At 43.2% G+C, this 22,803-nt stretch overlaps 1 protein-coding gene across 1 annotated transcript in view; it reads right to left on the bottom strand.

The window, feature by feature from the left end:
- Positions 1-668: 668 nt before the first annotated feature.
- The window catches only part of LOC122809595 (spermidine synthase), a gene marked incomplete in the record, with an annotated part of 493,078 nt that continues 470,943 nt past the window's right edge, over positions 669-22,803 (bottom strand). Inside the window, 1 exon segment of the mRNA XM_044081203.1 lies at positions 669-2,171. Within this exon segment, the coding sequence (XP_043937138.1) occupies positions 2,154-2,171 (18 nt within the window).

Here is a 22,803-nt window from a genome sequence, read left to right as displayed (position 1 = left end):
AATACATGTATTAAAGAATGTGCATTACAATTACTGGAAATAGGGTAAGCTATTTGTAATGTGGTTAGTTCATAACACAGATAACTTCCACATCACACCTCTGATGTATATATTTGTTTAATTTTCAATTTAAAGTACTACAGTTTTATTTTTGTTCATATCTTTCATACTGTCTATTCTATAAAAGATGTAGAACAGCTTCACCAATACAGCAAACACCAGAGTACGTACCTTCACTACCATGTTGGAATGAACCACTCTGTAGTTTTTGGCAGTAATACATAAATGTAGAAAAGACCGCACAACTTTAACATTTCGGTAGAACTACTTAAAGGGGAAAAGCAAGAGAGTGCCTACCATAAATCAGAGTAGCAGGAAACTAGAAACAGATGATGGTACCAACACAAAAATACAGGTCAGTGCATGGTCTCCATCTACTAAGAAATTTCTCTTTTTTTTACGATACTACCCTGTCTCTCAACACATTCAGCTACAGAGGCTAAAGCTAAGTATGGGGCTACCAAGAAAGCACTGATGATGCTGTAAGAACACAGAATTTGCCTTGTAACTGATGGGCAAGATTCAAAATTCAGAAGGCAAAGACGCAATGCATTACCCAACATCACTGAAATGTATATAAAAGGATTATGACCTGGACATCAACCCTGTAAATATAAATATGCCATTTATTCTACTTAAGAACATAGCTTTACAGGATAGTTATACATCTCTCACCACTTCTGATGCACTCTATTCTGTGTGCACAAATCTGCACTATAGATCACACAGAAAAAAATGTTGGCCTAAAGCGGACTAGTGACATGCCACTGATTAAAAGAAAAGACCTTTTTAAAATTCTGTTATGCGTGACATTTTCTAAAGGTTAACCAAATAAAACAATTGTACATTTACAGAACTGCAAAAACACAGCAGTCTAAAGTCCATTCTTCCATGTGGTTCTGTCACTGGGCGATATGCTTGCTCCAAAAAATGCCCATAATTTGAATATTCCTGATCAGACCCAAGACTTGACAGGTCAAACAGTGTAGAACTTAAGGGGCAAGTCAAGAGACTCCAAACCGTGAATATGGGTGATGCAATATGCTCATTTGGTAGGTGTGCTGTTTGGAAACGTTCACCTGGATTCCTTATAAACCTGTCACACACAGATGTCTGACATAAAAAACACAGAATTAAGACTAGATAAAATAAGACTACAAACTCTTTAGCTCTGTTTGTTCCATGACAGCAGACTCCTCAGGGCGACAGCATTTAGTAGATAGCATTTAAGCTCATACACAAAATATACTCTGACATTTTACGGTCAGCATTTCTGCAATGCATATGATGTTACGGTGGCAAAACCCAAATGTTACACCACTTTTTAATGGTTCATCCTCAGTCTTGTCAAGTTCAGTGCAATGTGAAAGAAAAGGTATTTTACAACATGCGTCTCCTAATAGAAATAAAAGCCTACAACAATAATGGCACTTCTCAGAGGAATGATTTTTTTTTTAAAGCCAGCAAGTAGAAAAAGGAAATTGCCCAAATATTGCTGCTTCCAAGTACACTCAGATATGACGCTATAACAAATTTGAGCTTGGGTCCTTAAAAAGGAGGTAAACAGCCAGGAGTATTTGATTAGGTTTTCTGCAGAGTCGTGCTGTTCCTGTTAACATTTCTGACGTGTGATAAAATAGAAAAAACTATGACCATTTACAGGAAAAAGTGAATACACAGAATATCCTACTAACAATTCAAAACATGTTGCCACATTTAAATCTTCCTCTAAATTCAAAGGGTTCTGGAAACAGAGCTGACTGAAACCAAAGGAGAACAGTGCTTACTGTAAGTCAGTTACTTGTGAATAGCCCAAGATCCTTCTGACATTTTTGTATGTATGATCTTCCAAACAACTTCTTGCTTCTTGTGTTTTTTATGATATTTCAAACCACCTAAAATAACCTTACACAGTTTCTTTTGCACACTTGGGCTTTGACCATCCTGAAAAACATTCCAACCCAGTGATAAAAACAGAAATAATTAAACTTAAGGTTAGTATGAAATCAGCTGAGTGTTCTGGAAGGTCGGTCATATTCCATTCGTTTCATTACTGAAGGCAATGGCAGGAATTGCAGGATAGCAAAATCCCATTATGCGTCACATAAGACCTGCAACAAACAAACATTTACATTAGGATGTGTATTAGTATTTACAGATCTGCAAAGCAAAACTAGGAAAATGTACCCCCATTTCTTTAATCAGAAAAAAAGAACCAAAAATTGTGATGGCAGAAATGACAAGGCTGATAATGAACACATCATACACAGCAGTGATTAAAAATGACAAACTGATGTATATTAACTCGTGCATATTCAAAACAGGACTTCTCTCCCTAGCCGTCCTATTAACCTAAGTACTATCCTACACTACAGAAGTAACAGAACAGTTTTACTTTCCCCTCCCCACTGTAGTGCTCTGGGCTCCTTATAAACTACTGGGTATGATGAAGCTTGATCCACATCAGTGCTTTCTATGACACTGCACAACAAACTATAAACGTTGTTGTCTGTATTTATGTTAAGGGAATTATTAGTTAGTGCAGCACCTAACTTACAACAGGTCCAATATACAACTCAAAAATCATTCACTCATTTAAACTGGTACATGGCTATCCAACTCTCAACTTACACTTAACCCCAACAAAACCAAACATACTTTTTCATCCTACCTGACCCTCAGAGCCCCCCCCCCCATCTTCTGTATCACACTGCTTCTATTACAAAAATTACAACTCACACTTCCACAAAACTATTAGTAGTTGTAACAGACAGATTAAACTTGCACAAACAAATGGGAACCCTTTACATAAACAAAAAATTCCTAATGGATAAGCTATCGTTAGAACCCACCTACTGTCTACTCTACGCCTCACCCATTCTTATCAGCCTTAAAAAAAACAGACAAATTAGAAACATGCTACAACAAAACAGCAAAATATGCCACATAGTCTTCATAGAGAACACACCACTGTAACTCTAGCTCACCTGGCTAGAACTACCACAAATACTAACTTGTATCCAGTTAACTATGGTCCACAAAATACTTGATCAACCTGAGAAAACTCCAGCTCTTCTAAATGTGCTTCAGCCATACTCTAACATAAGTGTACTTCGCTCAGCAAACAAATCACTATTACAAGTCATTAAATCCAAAAACACTGAAGGGTATCATCTACATTCTTGCCATGTTGTCAAATCCTGGAATCTGCTACTTCAATCTATTAGACGCACCCCCCCAATGTAAGCAAATTCAGGAAACTACTCACACATCACTTATCAGACTCATGGCTCTGTGCATGTAACAGCCCAGGTTTAACTATAAAATAAGTATTTCTCTCTCACTCAATCTGTCTATAAAGTACAGTTGTGTACACTTACCATAAATGTAGATGTTAGAGTGTATTCACTGTTGCAGTCATTACATTTGGGTAATCCTGCTGGCAGATTGCCTTCAGCCGGCCTGAAATCCAAAGTCTTGGGTCCTGCGTCGGCTGCTGTCGCCCCTTCCCTGATGTCAGGTCGTCAAGGGTATAAAAGAAGCAGCCGATGCAATTTTCTTCAGTTTATATATATATATATATATATATATATATATATATATATATACACATATACATATATCTATACACATACATATACATATATATACATATATACACACACACATATATATATATATATATATATATATATATATATATATATATATATATATATACATATACATATATACATATATATATATATACATATGTATATATATCTTCAGAAATACATCAATATAAATTTTACCTTCATCTATAAGCAAATACACCACATAGGTAGTATAAATCAGAGAAGGAGAGAAGGAAGGCTAAGATCCAAAAGAATAAAGGGGGAAGGCGGGTGGGTAACCTGGACTGCAAAAGTGAATACACTCAAACATCTACATTTATGGTAAGTGTACACAACTGTACTATATTCTTCGTGTTTCACTGTTGCAGTAATTACATTTGGGTAGAGTCCCAAAGCTATGGTTGGGAGGCTGGAACTAGACAGCAGTAGGAGCGGCTATGAGGCCCTGCAGGACTGCAGTGGCAAAGCCTGCCCTGGATTTAGAGTAGAGTGGCAGATAATAATGCTTTGTAAAGGTGTGCACTGAACTCCAAGTAGCCACCTCTAAAATGTCTCTGGTTGGTACACCCCTGAGAAAGGCTGCAGAGGTGGCTACAGCTCTGGTGGAATGAGGCCTAATGCCCTTAGGCACTGGCTTGCCATGGTGTAAGTAGCAGAAACGAATAGTGGCCTAACCATTTAGAAATAGTCTGCTTTGAGATGGGCTTTCCTTGTGATCCTGCAGCATATGCCACTAGTAATTGCTGTGTCTTCCTGAAAGCTTTAGTTCTGTCCAGGTAGAATCTAAGCGGTCTGTGTATGTCCAAAGAATGCAGAATTCTCTCCCCTCTTGTTCTGTGGATTTGGGTAAAAGGTTGGCAGATGGATGGCTTGGTTAGGAGCCACAGTGGACACTTGGTTAGGAGCCACACTGGACACTACTTTAGGCAAAAATGTTGGGTTTGTCCTCATGGAGGCCCTGTCTGGATGAATAATGATGAACGGTTCCACAGCCACGAGTGCCTGTAGCTCTGAAACTAGTCTTGCAGAAGTAATTGCTAAAAGTAGAGCTGTTTTCCAAGATAAAAACTTCATATCAGCTGTAGCAACTGGCTCAAAAGGAGGAAGGGTGAGTTTTTCCAAGACATAGTTGAGGTCCCATGCAGGTATTGGTAGTCTTCTTGGGGGCCTTAAATTTTTGTCTCCTCTGAGGTACTGCCTTAATAAAGGGTGAGAAAAAAAAAGTGGTGGCTCTGAATTGTAATGAGCCGAAATGGCAGAGGCATGAATTTTAATTGATGAAAAAGATGGGCCTTTGTCCAGCATCTAAGTATTGCAAAATCTGAGGAATATTTGGCACCGCTGTATCAGTTCCTTGTGCCTGGGTCCAGGCACAGAATCTCTTCCATTTTCCAGCATAAGTCTTTCTAGTACTAGGCCTTCTGGCTTCCAGAATGACATCCATTACAGCTTTACCGAGAGGTGTTTTTTGTATGACTACATTATCTGCCATGCTGCCAAGTTTAATGTCCTGAGTTGACTGTGCATGACCTGAGTGTTTTGCTGGGACAGTAGTCGAGGTATTTGAGGTAAGGTCCAAGCCGGGTATAGAGATAAGTTCTTTAGTATTGGATAACAGTACTGGCATGATACCCGGGTTAAACCTACGATCTCTCATCCACTCATCAAGATTCCTCTTGAAGAGAGTCAATGAGAGACTCTGCCTAACCTGGACTGGGATTTTATTCCAGAGTGAAGGGAGCCTCTGGGTTATGAATCTGTCCCTCCAGCATGTCCTATTTATTTCTGTGCTGAGGTTCCAAGTCTCTCGAGCGCGTAGCTCGATGGGATTTGGATTTTCTGAGGGGCAGCATGTCCATTAATTCCGGGTTGGACATGGCTTTATACGCCAGGCACAGATCGCCCCTGAACAGGCGGTATGCCACTGAGTAGAGCTGGAGTTTCTTAAACCGGGCAGCATATGGCATCTGTTTGAGCGCTTTGATCCTCTTGGTGAGGTAATTTTGGGGTCTTTCCAGTTGCTGCAGGTGTCTGGTAAGGTACATCCCAAAAGGGGCATTGTACTCAATTATGGGCCTGATGAGGGATGAGTAAAGAGGCACTATGACTTCCCCTGATCTAGATGTGAATCCCTTCATGATTAGGTGGGCTATATAAAATGATTTCTAACCACTTTGGCCACGTGGTTGTCAAATGAGAGACTGCTATCAACTTGGGTCCCCAGGTCCCTAATCACTTCTTCTGTACTTAATAGATTACCACCTATGTGGTAATTTGTGGGCACTTTGTTTTTGCCAAAGGGAGTGACTATACACTTTTTGGCGTTTAGCTTGAGGCCATGGCTCTGGCACCAGTTGTCTGTTTCTATAAGACCCATTTGGAGGATGCTTGTGTCGGCTGGAGAGTCAATTATGGCGCCCAGTTTGCAGTCATCTGCGAACTTGGTCAGCCACAGTCCTTCCGTGCTGGCCTGTACCTCCGAGAAATATATACCGAACAGGAGAGGTCCCAGGACTGAGCCTTGTGGGACGCCAAACTGGTTTGGAGTCTGACATGGCTCCAGCAATTCTAACCATGTGGGTTCTGTCCTTGAGCCAGTTTGCAACCCATGTAGTGACATAGGGGTTTATATTTAAGCTGGTGAGCTTATCTATAATGCCCGAGTGGGGTATTGTATCAAAGGCTTTTGCGAGGTCCAGGTAGGCTGTGTGGACCACCTTCCACTCATCAATGGCCTTGGTGACTGTTTCAAAGAAATCAACCAGGTTTAAGAGGCAGGCTCTGCCCTTAAAGCCGAACTGGGTAGGATTCAGTGTCTGTAGGTCCCCAATATCTTTATTTATGAGGTCCATGATGATCCTTTCCATAGCTTTGCAGACCAAGCTAGTCAGGCTTATGGGGCGATAGTTTACAGGATCCGTTGAGGCACCACCTTTGTGGAGAGGGACCACTGTTGCTGTACGCCACTCATTGGGTACATATCCTGTAGTAAGGCTGACACTGAACAGTAATTTTATGTTTGGGTTTAGCTCTTCTTGGAGTTCATGTAGGATGCAGCCCGGGACACCGTCTGGTCCCACTGATGCTGTGTTTTTTTGCTTTGGAGAGGGCGGCTCTTACCTGAGCATCTGAGATGTCAGGGGGGCAGCACTCTGCTGGGATAGATATGTGCCCTTTTGGTGGGGGGGGGGGGGTTGCGCTGAACCTGTCAGCTAGGATGTTGGCAATGTCTGTGGGTTCGGTGCATTTTTTGTCATTTTGGACTAATTCTGAGCATATCTGGGAATTCCCACCCAGGTTCCTAACATAACTAAAGAAAGCCTTGTGATTGTCCTTTGTGTCCTGTGCAATTTTTCTCTCGAAGCTGGCCTTAGACTATTTTATGAGTGCCCGTAGTTTTTTGCTAATCACAGATGCCTTCCCTTTTTGGGATTTTGCTCTATCATTTAGTAGCTTCCTCCTTCTATTGTATAGTTTGTTTATGGCTGGGGTCCAAACAGACAGGACGTCTGCCTTTGGAGGATTGGGTCTTGGTTTTATTTGGGATTGCATGATCCATGCATTCCTGAAGGTGTTCACAGAATGCATTTATAAAGGATTCTGTGGTCTGGGCCATATTTTCCACAGGCCCGGGGGCTTTGAAGGATTCCACCTCGGTTTTGAGGAGTGTGAAATTTGCTTTAGAGAAGTTTTTCACTGTGGTTTTCTGGGCAGGAGGTGGGGTCGGGATGTGAATATCCAGTGAGATTAGTTTATGGTCTGATCTTACCAGTGAGGGATACACTTCTGGTCTGGAGCATAGAGTCCCCATGTTGGTGATGATCAGGTCCAGTATGTTTTCCCCTCTTGTGGGAGTGGTAACAAGTTGTTCCATAGCATTTGAGTTTATAAATTCTAGGAACCTTTGGGCTAGGGTGTTGGAGCTAGAGTAATGCTCCCAGTCTATGTTTGGGTAGTTGAAGTCGTCCAATATAATGGTGTTTGGAAAGACCTTCATATTTTTCCAGTGTTCTCAGGAAGGCCGAGTGGGGTTCCTGGGTTTGGGAGGGTGGTCTGTAGCAGGCTATAAACTGGAAGGCAGTTTTACCCACTGTTAGTTGCACATGGATAGTCTCTGATGCTTCTTGCTGTGCCACCAACCTGGAGGTGTGGGTATCTTTGACGAATACTGATACTCCCCCTCCTTTTGTGGTTCGGTCCAAGTTTTGGGGCCGAAAAGCATGGTATGAGGTATAACCTGATAGTGCTGGGGTGCTCTCGGGAGCCTTGAACCAGGTTTCTGTTACTGCACAGATATCGATGTTCTCCATGCTAAGGAGAGTTTTGAGTGCGTGCATCTTGAGGTTTAGACTTCTGGCGTTGAGTAGCATTACTCAGTTTCTTATCACTTGCGATACCTATGGAGGTGGGTTTGTCTTTTGAGCCTTGCCTAAAAAAGGCACTATGGGGGTAGCAAGAGCCTTTGCCAATATCCGAAAGTCCAGGGGTGACAGGTGCAAGCCGTCCCTAGCGAAGCATCGTGGCTTGTTGAGCATGTCATCCCAGGCTGACAGGCATTGGATCCCCTTTGAATGACACCAATACTTAAGCCAATTGTTGAAATTGATAATCATGTCTTCATATTGTGGCATCATTCTTGGTGAGGGTAAGATGCTACTCAAGGTCAGGGTCATACCGGCCTGGGCCATATGCTCAGAGAGCTCCTCTGTCTCTTTTCATGTACTCCAGGGAGGCAAGTCTCAGGTCATTCACACCAGCATGGACAATGACTGAGTCATATTTGTACTTGCCTTGGAGTGACCTGAGTGCTTGTGTTATGTGGCGGATCCTAGCGCCCGACAGGCAGCTCACCGTGACCTTCTCCTTGTTCAGCCTGGTGAGCGGGACGTCAGTGTGCCTGATGATAGAGTCACCTATTACAATGTTGTTTTGCCTCAAGGGCTGTGACTGTTCGGCACACTGGCTTTGTGAGCTATGTGTTGCACGTGTTTTGTTTTGGGGTAGCGGTTGCTTGGGTGTCTGCTTTGGAGGTCTCTGCTGCTTAGGCAGATTTTTATTTTGAGCCTCCAAGTATGTTTTTGTGTGTTTATGTGTTTGGTTTGCTGTCGTGGTAGGTCTATATGAGACTGGAATTGTAGTGAGTGTGGTTTCCTTCTCCTCCTGACTGGTTACGCCAGTACTGAATTGAGAGAACTTAGCCTCCAGTTTGGCTATATGGATGCATCTCTCATGTGTTGGAATTTGTTGGGAGGAGGAGAGGGTTGTCTGTGTACATGAGGCAGTTGTAACATTGCCTCAAGATTCCCAGATTCACCAGCTGGACCGGAGAGGAGATTGACAACTTACCTTTGGACATGCTAGAATAATATTGTGAATTCCTTTATAATTGAAAAAATAGGGCCAATGGGGAACAAGGTACTCAAGTGGAGTTTGTGAGGGTGTAGTGCTTTTCATTTTTTAGTGCTGACTTATATAATTGCTTTAGTGAGCAAGTGCCAGGTAACTTAAATGCAATGTGTTACAGGTAACTTAAATGCAAAAACGACAAACAGTAACTTTCTTTTAAGTGAAACAAGGAAATAAGTACAGTAAGCAATGCAGATATCACTAGGGATCCACAGAAGCGCTGAAAAGCTGCATTTTAGGTGGTATTAGCGTTTCAGGGAAATAACAAGCAAACAACAAGCATACAAACAAAGCTAGATTCAGCAGGCCTGGATCTAGTCTATGCTACAGCAAACAAGGTGTACCAATTTCAGTAAGAAACAGTTGAAATATGCAGGCACGATAAGCCTTTAACCAGAAATTCCCAGCTCAGAAGGGCAGAGTCCAGCCTCTCCTCCCACAAGAGTGCAGACCACGAACCTTCTTAATGTAAAATAACTGGCCTGAAGCCCAAGTGCTTAAACCAGAACTAATACACTTTTAGAACAACAGACACTGAGCCCTCAATCAGCAGTTCACAACTTAGAAGGATGTAAGCTACCTGTCCTGCCACCACAGTGCAGGCCACAAACCTTCCTAATGTAAAACAACTGGTCTGAAGCCCAGGTGCTTAATCCAAAAGACTTAGAATGATAGCTACACTTTAATCAAGTTACTACCAAGCAGTAGTAAATACAATTGAATACTTTAAAGAATGCCTGGATTAGTGCTCAAGCCTGGATTAGTGCTCAAGTTATACAAACAAAGCTAGATTCAGCAGGCCTGAATCTAGTCTACGCTACAGCAAACAAGGTGTACCAATTTCAGTAAGAAGTAGTTCAAATATGCAGGCACTATAAGCCTTTAACTAGAAATTCCCAGCTCAGAAGGGCAGAGTCCAGCCTCTCCTCCCACAAGAGTGCAGACCATGAACCCTTTTAATGTAAAATAACTGGCCTGAAGCCCAAGTGCTTAAACCAGAATTAATACACTTTTAGAATAACAGACACTGAGCCCTCAAATCAGCAGTTCCCAACTTAGAAGGATGTAAGCTACCTGTTCTGCCACTACAGTGCAGACCACAAACCTTCTTTATGTAAAACAACTGGTCTGAAGCCCAAGTGCTTAAACTAAAAGGCTTAGAATGAGTTACACCAAGCAGTAATAAATACAACTGAGTACTTTTAAGATGACGCAAAAGCAAAATAAAGTAGGAAGAAACACAAATACAGTAAAAGCAGATTTTTTTTTTTTCAGAAAAGTAGCAAAAACAGTAGTAAAAAAGTACAGTTTTGTACCTACCATAAATGTAGATGTTCGAGGATTCCATTGCTGCAGTCCTGACTATTGGGTATAGTCCGCGTCCCAGTCGGCCCGAATACCAGAGTATAAGGCTGACGTCGGTCAGGGCGCATTAGACTGACGTCAGTACGTCAGGGTACTAATGCGCATGACCGGCGTCATATCCTCAGTCTTTTCTTGCCCCAGATGTCAGAAGACCCAAAAAGACAAGTCCCAAAACAACCTGCACCAAAAACATGTATAATATATACAACAATATATACATATATATATATATAAAAAGATAAGCATGTAAACTCACCTACACAACCACCCCTAAACACAGAGGGGAAGGAGGGAGGGTAAATTGGACTGCAGCAATGGAATCCTCGAACATCTACATTTATGGTAGGTACAAAACTGTACTATGTTCTTCGTCTTCCATTGCTGCAGTCCTGACTATTGGGTAGAATCCCAAAGCAGAGGTAAGGGAGGCTGGCAAATTATAAAGTAGTAGGAGCTGACAACATGCCTTGTAAAACAGCTGTGGCAAAACCAGCCCTAGACTTAGAGTATATAGGAAGGTGATAATGCCTAGAGAAAGTATGCACTGAACTCCAAGTAGCTGCTTCCAGAATATCCTTAGTTGCCACCCCCCTTAGAAATGCTGTTGAAGTGGCAGTAGCCCTAGTGGAATGAGGCCTGATCCCAGCTGGAATCTCCTTACCATGATGGGAATAACAAAACGCAATGCAAAAGCCAATCCACCTAGAAATAGTTTGTTTTGACACAGGCTTGCCCTGTGAACTCAAAGCAAAAGAAACAAGTAACTGCTGAGACTGCCTAAAATTCTTAGTCCTGCTCAAATAATAACGCAATTGCCTGTGTACATCTAAAGTGTGCAAAATCTTTTCCCCTTTATTTTGAGGATCTGCAAAAAACGTAGGCAAATGAATAGTTTGGTTTAAAGCCACACTAGAAACCACTTTAGGCATAAAGGAAGGATTAGTACGTAATGATACCCTGTCCTTATGGAAAATCAAAAAGGGCTCTACTGCCATAAGGGCCTGCAACTCAGACACCCTCCTTGCAGAAGTAATAGCCAACAGAAAAGCAGTCTTCCATGACAAATATTTCAATTCAGCAGTAGCTGCAGGCTCAAAAGGTTGTAGAGTAAGTTTTTCCAACACAAAATTGAGATCCCAAGCAGGAGTAGGAGCTCTCGTGGGGTCTTATATTCTTTGCCCCTCTAAGAAACTGCTTGAACAAAGGATGCGAAAACAAAGGTGGGTCACAATCATAGTGAGCTGAAATTGCTGCAGCATGAATCTTTATGGAAGAGAAGGACAAACCTTTGTCCAATAATTCAGTAAGATATTGAAGAGCCACACTCAAATTAGGCTCTGAAATCTCCAAATTCTTTGCTGTACTCCAAAATAAAAATCTCTTCCATTTTTCTCGTACACTCTCCTAGTACTAGGCCTTCTAGCTTCCATAATCACATTTAAAACTTGTTGAGGAAGTTGAGACCTGCTGTGTTTCAACACAGAATATGCCAGGCTGTTAGATGAAGAGAGTGAAGCTTGACATTGAGCAGATGACCGTCCTTCTGAGATAACAGATGAGGAATCAGAGGTAAAGGCCATGGAGGCTTCTTTACCAGACTCCGTAGAAGTGGGTACCAGTGTTGCCGAGGCCAATCTGGAGCTATCAAAATCATCCTTGGCCTGTCTTGTCTGACCTTTAATAGTACCTTTGGAAGAAGCGGTAGAGGTGGAAAGGCATACACATGAAGGTTTTTCCAACTGAAAGACAGAGCATCCACTTTCCAAGCTGTGTGATGAAACCCCTTTGTGCAATACTTTGGCAGCTGGTGGTTTAGTGGAGAAGCGAACAGATCTATGTCTGGAGTTCCCCATGACACTGTCAGTTTCTGAAATACATGAAGATCCAGTTTCCACTCGTGGGGATCCATGATTTGTCTGCTTAACACATCTGCTAAGGAGTTCTGTGCTCCTGGCAGAAACCTTGCCTGAAGAGTTAGTTGCAAGCTTAGCGCAGTCTCCCATAAAAGCATTGCTTGCCTGCATAGAGGATAAGAATGTGTTCCCCCTTGCTTGTTGATGTACCACATGACAGTTGTGTTGTCTGTTAGAATCAACACCTGCCCTGGAAGAAGTAACTCCTTGAAAGCCATCAATGCAAACTGGACTGCTAACATCTCCTTCATGTTGATATGTAGATGCTGTAGTCTGGCAGGCCACTTGTCTTGTATCCACTTTCCATTTAGATGAGCTCCCCAAGCAATGTCCGAGGCATCTGTCGTTAGAATCTGACTTGCCTCTGGCCGGGTCACAGAGAGTCCCTTGTTTAGGTGACATTCCTGAGCCCACCACAAAAATTCCTTTTGAATGCAAGGTATAATTTGAATGACAGTGTCCAAATCCTGGCAGTGCTGTGTCCATACATTTTTGAGATACCATTGTAGCTTCCTCATATGCAGTTTGGCATTGGGAAGCACCAGAATACAAGATGCCATGAACCCTAATGCTTGAAGGACTGTCCTTGCAGTCAGCACGGACTGATGAGATAGTTGATGGAAGTAAAGTGACAGACTCTTTTGTTTGTCCGGGGTTAAAAGGGCCATCTGGGCTGCTGTATTCAGTCTTACACCCAGAAAGCACATGTCTTGAGAGGGTACTAGACTGGACTTTATTTCGTTCACAGAATACCCTAGGCATCTTAGCACTGCTATAACATATTCCAGATGCTGTAGAAGGTCTTCCTTTTCTTGAGCCAGAATCAGGCAATCGTCCAAGTAAGGATAGATTTGAATTCCTTGAAGCCTGAAGTAAGCTATCACTGGAGCCAGAACCTTTGTGAATACTCTGGGCGCAGTAGATAAGCCAAAGGGCAATGCAGAGAACTGATAATGAGAATTTCCAGCTCGAAACCGCAGATACTTTCTGCAACTTAGCCTTATAGGCACATGAAGGTAAGCTTCCTTGAGATCTAAAGTTACCATCCAGTGATCTTTGCCCAGCAGAGGTAAAAGCTGTTGTAACGTCAACATCTTGAACTTGGGAATGTCCAAAAACGTGTTGAGGAGAGATAAATCCAAAATTGGTCTCCACGTGTTCCCCTTCTTTGGCACAAGGAACAGGCGAGAATAAAATCCTAGGCCCCTTTCTGACACAGGGACTGGCTGAATGGCCCCTATGTGAAGTAACTGTAAAACTTGCTTGTGAGCCTCTTTTCTCTGTAGAGGAGGAACGTCTGGCATGCCTTTGAAAGGGGGCATTGTATGGAAATAAAATCTGTAACCGTGGTGAATGATATCCAACACCCATTTGTCTTGAGTAATTAAATCCCAATTTTCTTTGAAAAGAGACAGTCTTCCCCCCAAAGGAGCTGCCAGACGTGAATCTGCTGGCAGCTGAAAAAACAGGTCATTGGGTCTGTTTACGAAAGGACTGACCCCTGCCCTCACCAGAAGTCTGAGCAGGTGAACTCCCTGTTCTAGGCCTAAAAGAACTTTGAGCCCTGCCCCTACCACGTCTAGACCTACCCCTAGACTGAGAATCATAAGCAGGATATGTCCACCCCTTAGCAGGCCAATTTCTACTAAACTTCGGTGGCTGCACCTGCAAAAATCTTTAACAGTTTGCATAGACTTAGCTTTGTCCTCCATTTTCTTTAAAACAGCTTCCACAGGCGAACCAAACAACACATCAGACTGTAAAGGAGCATCCAAAATCCTTGTCTTAACATGTTCAGCTAAATTCTGATCCTTCAACCAGGCATGCCTGCGAAGAACAGAGCTGGTAGCAGCCACCCTCGAGGAGGCCTGTACAGCATCAAAACCACATTGCAAAGAATGCTTACCCACTTGTTCGGACACATGAACCAAATCCAGCAACTCTTTACACTCAATACCTTCCGCCAAAGCATCCACCTTAGATTTCAATTGTGAAAGAAGGTAATTCTGATATTTTAACATGTGAAACTGACAATTCAAAGCTCTCATGGCTAGAGTGGAAGAAGTATACACTTTCTTTCCCCACCTATCCAAAGCCCTCGCCTCTTTATCAGTGGGGACAGGATTTTTAACCACAGAAGCTTTTACACCCTTAGGCCCCTGGGAAATAGTTTCTGGGTCCGCCCTAGGACTCAAACAAATATTTATGAGCTTCGGGCACCCTATAATACCTATCAGGCTTAACAGGAGCAGGAGGCAAAGAGTCAGGGTTCAGGGAAGCCTCTGCAAAAACATCTTCCACCACATTCAACACAGGAGGAATAGCTAAAGGCCTATGCTGGGGTAAAAACAAGAACTCCCTAAGCCTTTTCCTGGAGTCAGAGTAATCCTGGCCTTCCCATTTAAAGTGCTCCCTCATGGAATGCAACGTCTCTGAAAATGAGAAATCCTCAGGTGGAGACGCTGTAGGAGTGGAATCATCCACATCAGAATCAGAATAGGTAGGATACTCCTGCAAATCTTCCACAGAAGATTCTGAAGCCTCAGAACACTGTTCAAAACTCTCAAACTCAGGTTCCACCCTAGGCCTCTTATCAGGCGAGGGCATAGAACCCCTAATCATAGTGATCAAATCTTCTGCCATCTTAAGCATATGTTTCTTAGGCACAGAACCTGAAATGGTAGGAGAAGCCCCCACTGAAGCTGAAGTAGGCCTACCTCTCATAGAAGTTTTGGCAACAGAAGGAGAGGCCCTAACTACCTTGGGAAGAGAGGGAAGAACAGTCACCTGAGAAGCCCCCTCAGCCTGGCCTACCTCCTGAGAAGGCACATCCTGTAAGAGTATAGTTTCTGCCTGGGACTCCATGGAAACTCCTGGCAAAACCTCCGGCTCCACTGAGCCTTCCAAGGAACCGACGTCCGGGACTGCCGGTTCCTCAACCCTAGGCTTCACTGTTTTATCCTTGCGCTTCTTGGAAGCGGGCGCCGGAGCATCCGGCGGCATTTTATAATTGCAACGCTTCCCAAACACTAACCTGGCACAGTCTAACCTCCTCTTAATAGTGCGTTTGTTAAACCTAGCACAAGAGCGGCAACCAACAACGTCGTGCTCAGGCCCTAAACAAGGTATACACAAGGTATGATAATCCCTATGAGGTATCTGTTTCCCACAAGAAATACAGTTATTCACTTTTTCTGACATCCGGTAAAATACTGAGGCAAGAAAAAACAAAATGTTCCCAACGGGTACTTAGCCAACTCTGTTTCGGTCTGAAACTCCGGTTTCGGAAATATTTCAGTACGCCAACCTGCACTCGCAAAACTGCTTCTGCATCGGACCATGCGGCAAAAAAGACTGAGGATATGACGTCGGTCATGCGCATTAGTACCCTGACGTACTGACGTCAGTCTAATGCGCCCTGACCGACGTCAGCCTTATACTCTGGTATTCGGGCCGACTGGGACGCGGACTATACCCAATAGTCAGGACTGCAGCAATGGAAGACGAAGAACATCAATTCACATGCAGTGCAAGCTGGCACACGAGTATGTAGCAATATTAGTCCACACACAGTTTGAAAAAATGTAATTAAATTAAAAAGGACTAAAAGCCAGTGCAGAAAGGGTTTATTAGGTAGAATGCTGTAAAGAGATAGGACTGGGGGAGTGTCCTAGATCAAATCTACAGTGCGGTGGGCACTGCAAAAGCCACCAAATTTAAACTACAACCAAGAACAGGGAGGGGGGGGGGCAGTTTCAACAGAGATAGATATGAGGAATCACAGTGCAAATTATAACCAAAAAAATATATACTGACATCTGTATATTTGCAAAACAGTAAGACAACAGATATCCAAGTAACAATTTAGCTCTATAATACAGAATAATACAAAAATATATACTCAGCTCTATAGATTTGCAGAGAGTCTTGTAAGGCTGTCTCTCAACAATCCACTTTAAATGCAGGCTTTTTGATTTTGATTGATATGAAGATGCATTTGGTTTGAGGACCATGTGCCCTGAATGCCTCTTCATGCCATGTGGGCTCTTCCAGGCATAATCGGATGCATCCGTTGTTAGTGTCTGCCTGGCTGGAGGTAATGTGAATGGCTGTCCCTTGTTCTGGTGACAAGCCTTTGCCCACCATCGAAACTCCTGTTGCAGGCAGGGAATGAGAGTAATGACTGTTTCCAGGCTGTGGCAATGTTGAGTCCAAACACTTTTTAGGTACCATTGAAGTTTCCTCATATGCAGTCTTGCATATGGAATTAGTAGGATGCAGGATGCCATGAAGCCCAAAGCCTGCAGAATTTTTCTTGCCGATAAATAGTTAATAGTGAAAGTTAATAGTTAATAGGTTAGTACTAAGCTAACTGCCCTTGCGAGCCATTTTAAGCCTAGCCAATTACCCCTTGTGAGACTCAAACCCTGCACCTTGTGTTTGTAAGGCAAACACCTTAACCATTAGGCCACCCTCCCAACCCGGGCCTTTGTTGCCAACATTTTGAAATAAGTAATCAGTTGCCTTTGTCTGGCGTGAGATAAGCCATCTGGGCAGTTGCATTCAAGCTTGCACCCAGGAATGTTCTCTTGTGAGGGTACTAGTTTTGATTTCACTTTGTTGACTGTGTACCCTAGGCATGCTAGAAATCTTTTCACAAACGCCAGATGTTTAAGAATGTCCTTGTTCTCTGCTTGAGACAGTCCAAGTAAGGATATATTTGTATTCCTCTGTCTGCAAAATGCAATTACTGGCGCCAGGCACTTTGTGAAGACCCTGGGCGCATTAGATAAGCCAAAGGGCAGTGCAGAGAATTGGTAATGCATTGAACCAGCCTTGAATCTTCGGTATCGTTTGCATGACTGTCTGATTGGAACATGCAGGTATGCCTCTTAGGTCTAAAGTCACAAGCCAAGCATTCTTGCTCAACATGGCCAGAAGCTGCTGCAAACTAAACATTTTGAATTTTGGAATATCCAGGAAAGTGTTCAGAATAGAGAGGTCCAGTATAGGCCTCCAGACCTTGTCCTTTCTGGGTACCAAGAACAGTCTTGAGTAGAATCCTTGTCCCTGCTCTTGGTCTGGTACTTGAATGGCCCCTATGTCCATGAGGGATGAGACTTGTTTTTGTGCCTCTGCCCATTGATTTTTTGGGCAGATCTGGCCAGCCTTTTGCCTTTGGCATAGTATGGAAATGGAGCTTGTATCCTTCTGACACTATGTTTAGAACCCACTTGTCCTAGGTTATGATGTGCCAATTTTGAGCAAAAAGTGCTAATTTTCCCCCCAAGGGTGCTGCCAGAAGATAAGTGCTTGGTACAGACAGGGAGAAGTTATTGAGACTGTTTTCTGTATGTTTGTGATCCATCTTCTCCAGCTTTGGAGGTAGAAGCACCCCACTGCTTGGGCCTATAACAACCTTGCGCCTGGGATCTCCCCCTAGGGCATCTGGATCTGCCCCGTTGAGGTCTGACACAGGAAAGGACCAATTGTTTGTAGGCCAGTGTCTACTAAACCTAGGTGGCTGTACTTGTAAAAATTCTTTGACAGTTTGCATAGATTAAGCTTTGTCCATTTTCTTTAACACCAAACAAAGTATCATGCTGTAAAGGAGCATCTAATAATTTAATTTTAACACCATCAGGCATATTTTGTTCCTTTAACCAAGCATGCCTCCTAATTACAGAACCCGTAACTGCGGCCCTGCAGGGGGCCTCCAAAGAATCAAAACCACATTGCAAAGTATGTTTTCCAACTTGTTCTGCAGCATACAATAAATCCTGCATTTCCTTGTTTTCTACACATTCAGAATTTAACATTTTCTGTTTAAGCAATCCCATGACATGTTGCTGATAATTAAGCATATGAAATTGACAGTTTAAGGCCCTTATAGCCAAAGTTGCAGATGTGTAAACCTTTTTTCCCCATCTATCCAGTGCCCTTGAATCTGTCAGAGGGGGTTGGGTTTTTTTTGCAGTGGAAGCCTTAACTCCCTTTGGACCCTGTGAAATAGTTTCTGGGTCAGCAGCAAGGTTTTTAAAAAGAAATTTGTGTGAGTCAGGAACCCTGTAATATCGGTCAGGCTTAACAGGAGCTGGGGGTAAGGAGTCAGGGGTCAGACTAGACTCCGAAAACACATCTACAATGTCTAACACAGGTGGAATAGCTAGAGGCCTGTGCTGAGGTAGTAAAAGAAAATCCCTGAGCCTCTTTTTAGATTCTGAAAAATCTTGGCTCTCCCAATGGAAATGCTCCCCCATGGTATGCAAGGTTTCCCCAAAGGAATAGTCCTCAGGAGGCGATTCTGAATGAATAGATTCTTCAGCATCAGAATCCTCATAGGGGGGGGGGGGAAGAGAATATTCCTGATCAGAAGAGGAATCAGAAGAAACAGAAACCTGATCTGAAGATTCATAGTTAGTGTCTTGCCTAGGCCTCTTATCAGGAGGGGGGTGGGAACCCCTGATCAAGGTAATCAAGTCTTCGGCCATTTTGAGCATCTGTTTTTTGGGCATACAGGCCTGTCCACGTGGCTCTTGAGTTTGTTTCCTTGCTTTAGAAGGTGCTTTAGTCTTTGCCTTTGATGCTGAAGTCGTTTTAATGTAAAGATGTTCAAGTCTGAATACACCCTCAGAAGCCGGTACCTGCTCAGCGGTTCTGGACCCATCTGAGGGAATTAGCGTCAGAGGCTCCAATACCTTGAGTATCCAGCGGCATGGCCGACTCCACATGAGTCGGTAGCGGCCTGCGACTCTAAGGTAGCAGGCGTCAGGGGCTGCGAAAGCACCTCACGGTGACTGGCTTAGGAGAAGCTTGGTCGTCGGTTTTGGGCCTCGGTTGTTTTTCTTTGCGTTTCTTGTAAACTCCAGTAGTCGGATGGCTATCCGACATTTCAGGATAATTAAACCAGCGTCCAAAATAGTTTAAAGCAAAATCATACAGACGCTTGTTGGTTAAATCTAGCACAAAACCGACAACCAGTAACATTGTGATCAGGGCCTAGGCAAGGAATACAGTAAGAATGGAAATCCTTATGAGGTATTTGCTTTCCACAAGAAATGCAATTAACTTTTTCTGACATCGGTCTGGAGCAAGAAAAAAAAAAGTTTCCCCTACGGGGTACTTAGCTTTATTGAAGACTTCGGATCTGAAACTCAAACACGAAAATCTCAGAAGTTGGCCAACTGGCACTTGCCAAATGCTTCTGCTTTGGGCACCACGCAGCAAGAAAGACTGAAGAAAATGGCGTCGGCTGCTTCTTTTATACCCCTGACAACCTGACGTCAGGGAAGGGGTGACAGCAGCAGACGCAGAACCCAAGACTTTGGAATTCAGGCCGGCTGAGGGCAACCTGCCAGCAGGATTACCCAAATGTAATGACTGCAACAGTGAAACACGAAGAACATCTTATTACTACATCACACACAAATTTCTTTTTTATTTATTCTACCTATCTGCTATCTTAAACAAAAAACATCCCCTCAAAAAACTCATCTTTGCCATAAATATTTTTTCACTGTTCACTAGGTTTTCTTATCCCTTTCCTCCTCACTTCAACTCTCCACTCCACCCTTCTCACTTCATTAATGAAACTGAACAGAAAGTGTTACAAAATACATTATTTCTATTTTCTTTACTCCAATTATATTATATTATACTGCATAGTTAATTTCACTAAGCTTCCACATACCAATGAAATCATGAGTCACAATAAGAAGCAAATAATCAGACTTTCCTATATTGCACATCTGTATTCTCTACCATGATTTTCTTGCTAACATCACCTGATTTTTTCTGCTGTATATGTACTTCATACTACAAGACCACTGTCAATTTCTTTCATCAGTGTATAAAAAAGGATCATTCTGTAAATACTATGTTAATGTTATTATTGCATACTGTCTCTACCTCTGCTGAAAATGGGTTCTCCCAGTCAGACTCTCCCAGTAAACAAATGTAAAATAAAGTATATAGGAAATCATTTACTTTGCGCTTCCTTTGATGTATGTAAATTTCCTACAGGCATTGCACTGCACAAACCTCAAAGCACCAGAAAAGTTTAGTTGTTTAAAATCTTATAACGTTAGATGTCCTTCTTTTCTCTTCTCTGTTGCAGTTTTCTTTACATGACTGAGACTGACTGCCAAGCAACCAGATGTCGGACAGTATACACAAGTCTTTAGTGCCTAGGGTGCGTGGTACGTCACACTTGGGCTAACAGATGTAGGCCATAAAAACGACATACACATCCCACCATCCTCTGGACAGAATGCCCCAGGGAGAACGCTTGAGAAACAGGTATCTAGGCTAAGTACACCCAATGAAGAACAAATGCAGGGGTGGGTAGAATACTGTAACAGAGAAGGGGACATCTAACATTATGGTAAGATTTTACACAACTAAACTATGTCCTCCTATTCTGCTGTTGCAGTATTCATAACATGAGGGAGAATGCAAAAGCTCATGAGGACAGGGAGGTAGGGACAGAGAGGCTTTCCAGAAAGCCGTGGAAAATGGCAGTAGCAAACCCTGTACTGGATCTGGAAATGTCCAGTTTGTAATGCTTTATAAAAGTATGGACTGATGACCAAGTAGCTGCCTCCAGAATGGAAGTGGTGTCCAACCCTTTGAGGAAGGTGCCAAATGAGGCAATGGCTCTGGTAGAGTATGCCTCAACTGAAGAGAGACTCTTTCCATGATAGTCACAGCAGAAGACAGCCTTAGAAATCCAGCTGGAAATAGTTTACAGACAGAAAGACCTCGGGCTCTAGGGTAAAGGAAACCAACTGGTTCAATGTCTTAATATTCTTGGTTTTGTCAGGATAAAATTTAAGCTGCCTGTGTACATTTCAGAGTGTACAAACCTCTTTCTGCAGGGTTTTCGGGTGAAGGGAAAAGGTAGGAAAGTGGATAGCTCGGATGAGTGATAACTCAGTTACCACTATAGGCATAAAGGAAGGGTTGGTGCAGACAGATACCCTGTTCTTAAAGAACGCCAAGAAAGGTGGAGAGGCCATAAGGGCCTGGAGTTCAGAAACCCTTCTGGCAGAAGTGATTGCCAGTAACAAGACTGTTTTCCAGGAGCAGTATTTTAGAGAGGCAGAAGCTGCTGGCTCAAAAGGGGCCAAGGTCAGTTCTTCCAAGACAAAGTTAAGATCCGGGGGGGGGGGGGGTGGAGATTTTCTGGGAGGTCTCATGTGAAGGATGCCTTTCAGGATTTGCTTGGCCTCGAAACTGGAAGCCAAGGGAGGTGAGAGGCAGACAGGCAGGACACAGCTGATGTGCACTTTGAAGAATATGTCAGACCAGCATCCAGCAACTCACAGGTATGAGCAAACCATGGGTTTTTCCACTGTTAGTGGGTCCAGGTTACATGAGAAACTCCAAATTGAAAATCTTTTCCGTTTGGATAAAGATTTTTTAGTATTGGGTTTCATGGCCTCCTGCAGCACACGGAGCGCATTTCAAGGGCCTTGATTCCTTTCAGACACTTATCACCCACAGTGTCAACTGCAGGGTTGACAGGTGAGGGTGGATGAGGATTCCCTTGTGTTGAGCAATTAGGTCCACTCTGTGGGGTAACTTGTGGTGACTGCCCTTGGCTAAATGCAGGAGTAAGGGAAACCACTGCTGTCTTGGCCAAAATGGGGTCACCATCAAGATTTTTGGTCTGTTTTTCTGAATCTTTAGTAGGACTTTTGGAAAGAGAGGGAGAGAATGCATAAAGAAACATCCTCAAGGAAGTTGTCTGTCCATGGGGAAGCCAGAGATCTACTTGTGGAGTACCCCTTCAGTGGACAATGTCAAAGAACAAGTCCCTGTAAAGCATCCATTCATGGGGCTGTGTTTTGGACCTGCTCAATGTGTCTGCCAATACATTCAAGCTTGAGGGAATGTATACTGTGACGGCAATTTGACAGCCAGCTCCCACACTTGCAGGGCTAGTCTGCACAGCAGGTAAAACCTAGTCTTCCTCCCAGTTTGTTCACATACCAGAGCACTGTCACACTGTCTGTGAAAATTTTTAAGGGCCCTGGAATGAGGAGAGACTGAAAGTCCTTGAGTGTCAGCAGCAGTGCTCTCACCTTTACACAGATATGATCTCTTCTTTGGGAGGGTGACCAGGTGCCTTGTGCTTTCATGGAGTCAAAGGCTAACCCTCTTGCCTATGTCTGAAGTGTCTGTGTACATCTCCTGCACTGGTAAAGGAGGATGAAGTGGGAGGCCAGGGTTGGCAGAGAGGTGTTGACTCCACCAGCGTATTTCCCTCTTCAAGCAGGGAAAAAAGTGAATTTGGAACGTCACAGGGTGTGTGCATGTAGTGTCCACACAGATTTCAGGAAACACTGCAATTTCCTCATGTGCATTTTTGCCAGCAGAATCATAGGGATGGTGGATGCCATGAAGCCCAGGGTACTGAGAAAGGCTGAAATGTGAGAGAG

Source organism: Protopterus annectens, chromosome 8.part0 (genome assembly GCF_019279795.1).
Source record: "Protopterus annectens isolate FY-2018-M chromosome 8.part0, PAN1.0, whole genome shotgun sequence".
In the NCBI taxonomy this organism is placed as follows: domain Eukaryota; kingdom Metazoa; phylum Chordata; order Ceratodontiformes; family Protopteridae; genus Protopterus; species Protopterus annectens.
This window is presented reverse-complemented; position numbering and strand designations above follow the sequence as displayed.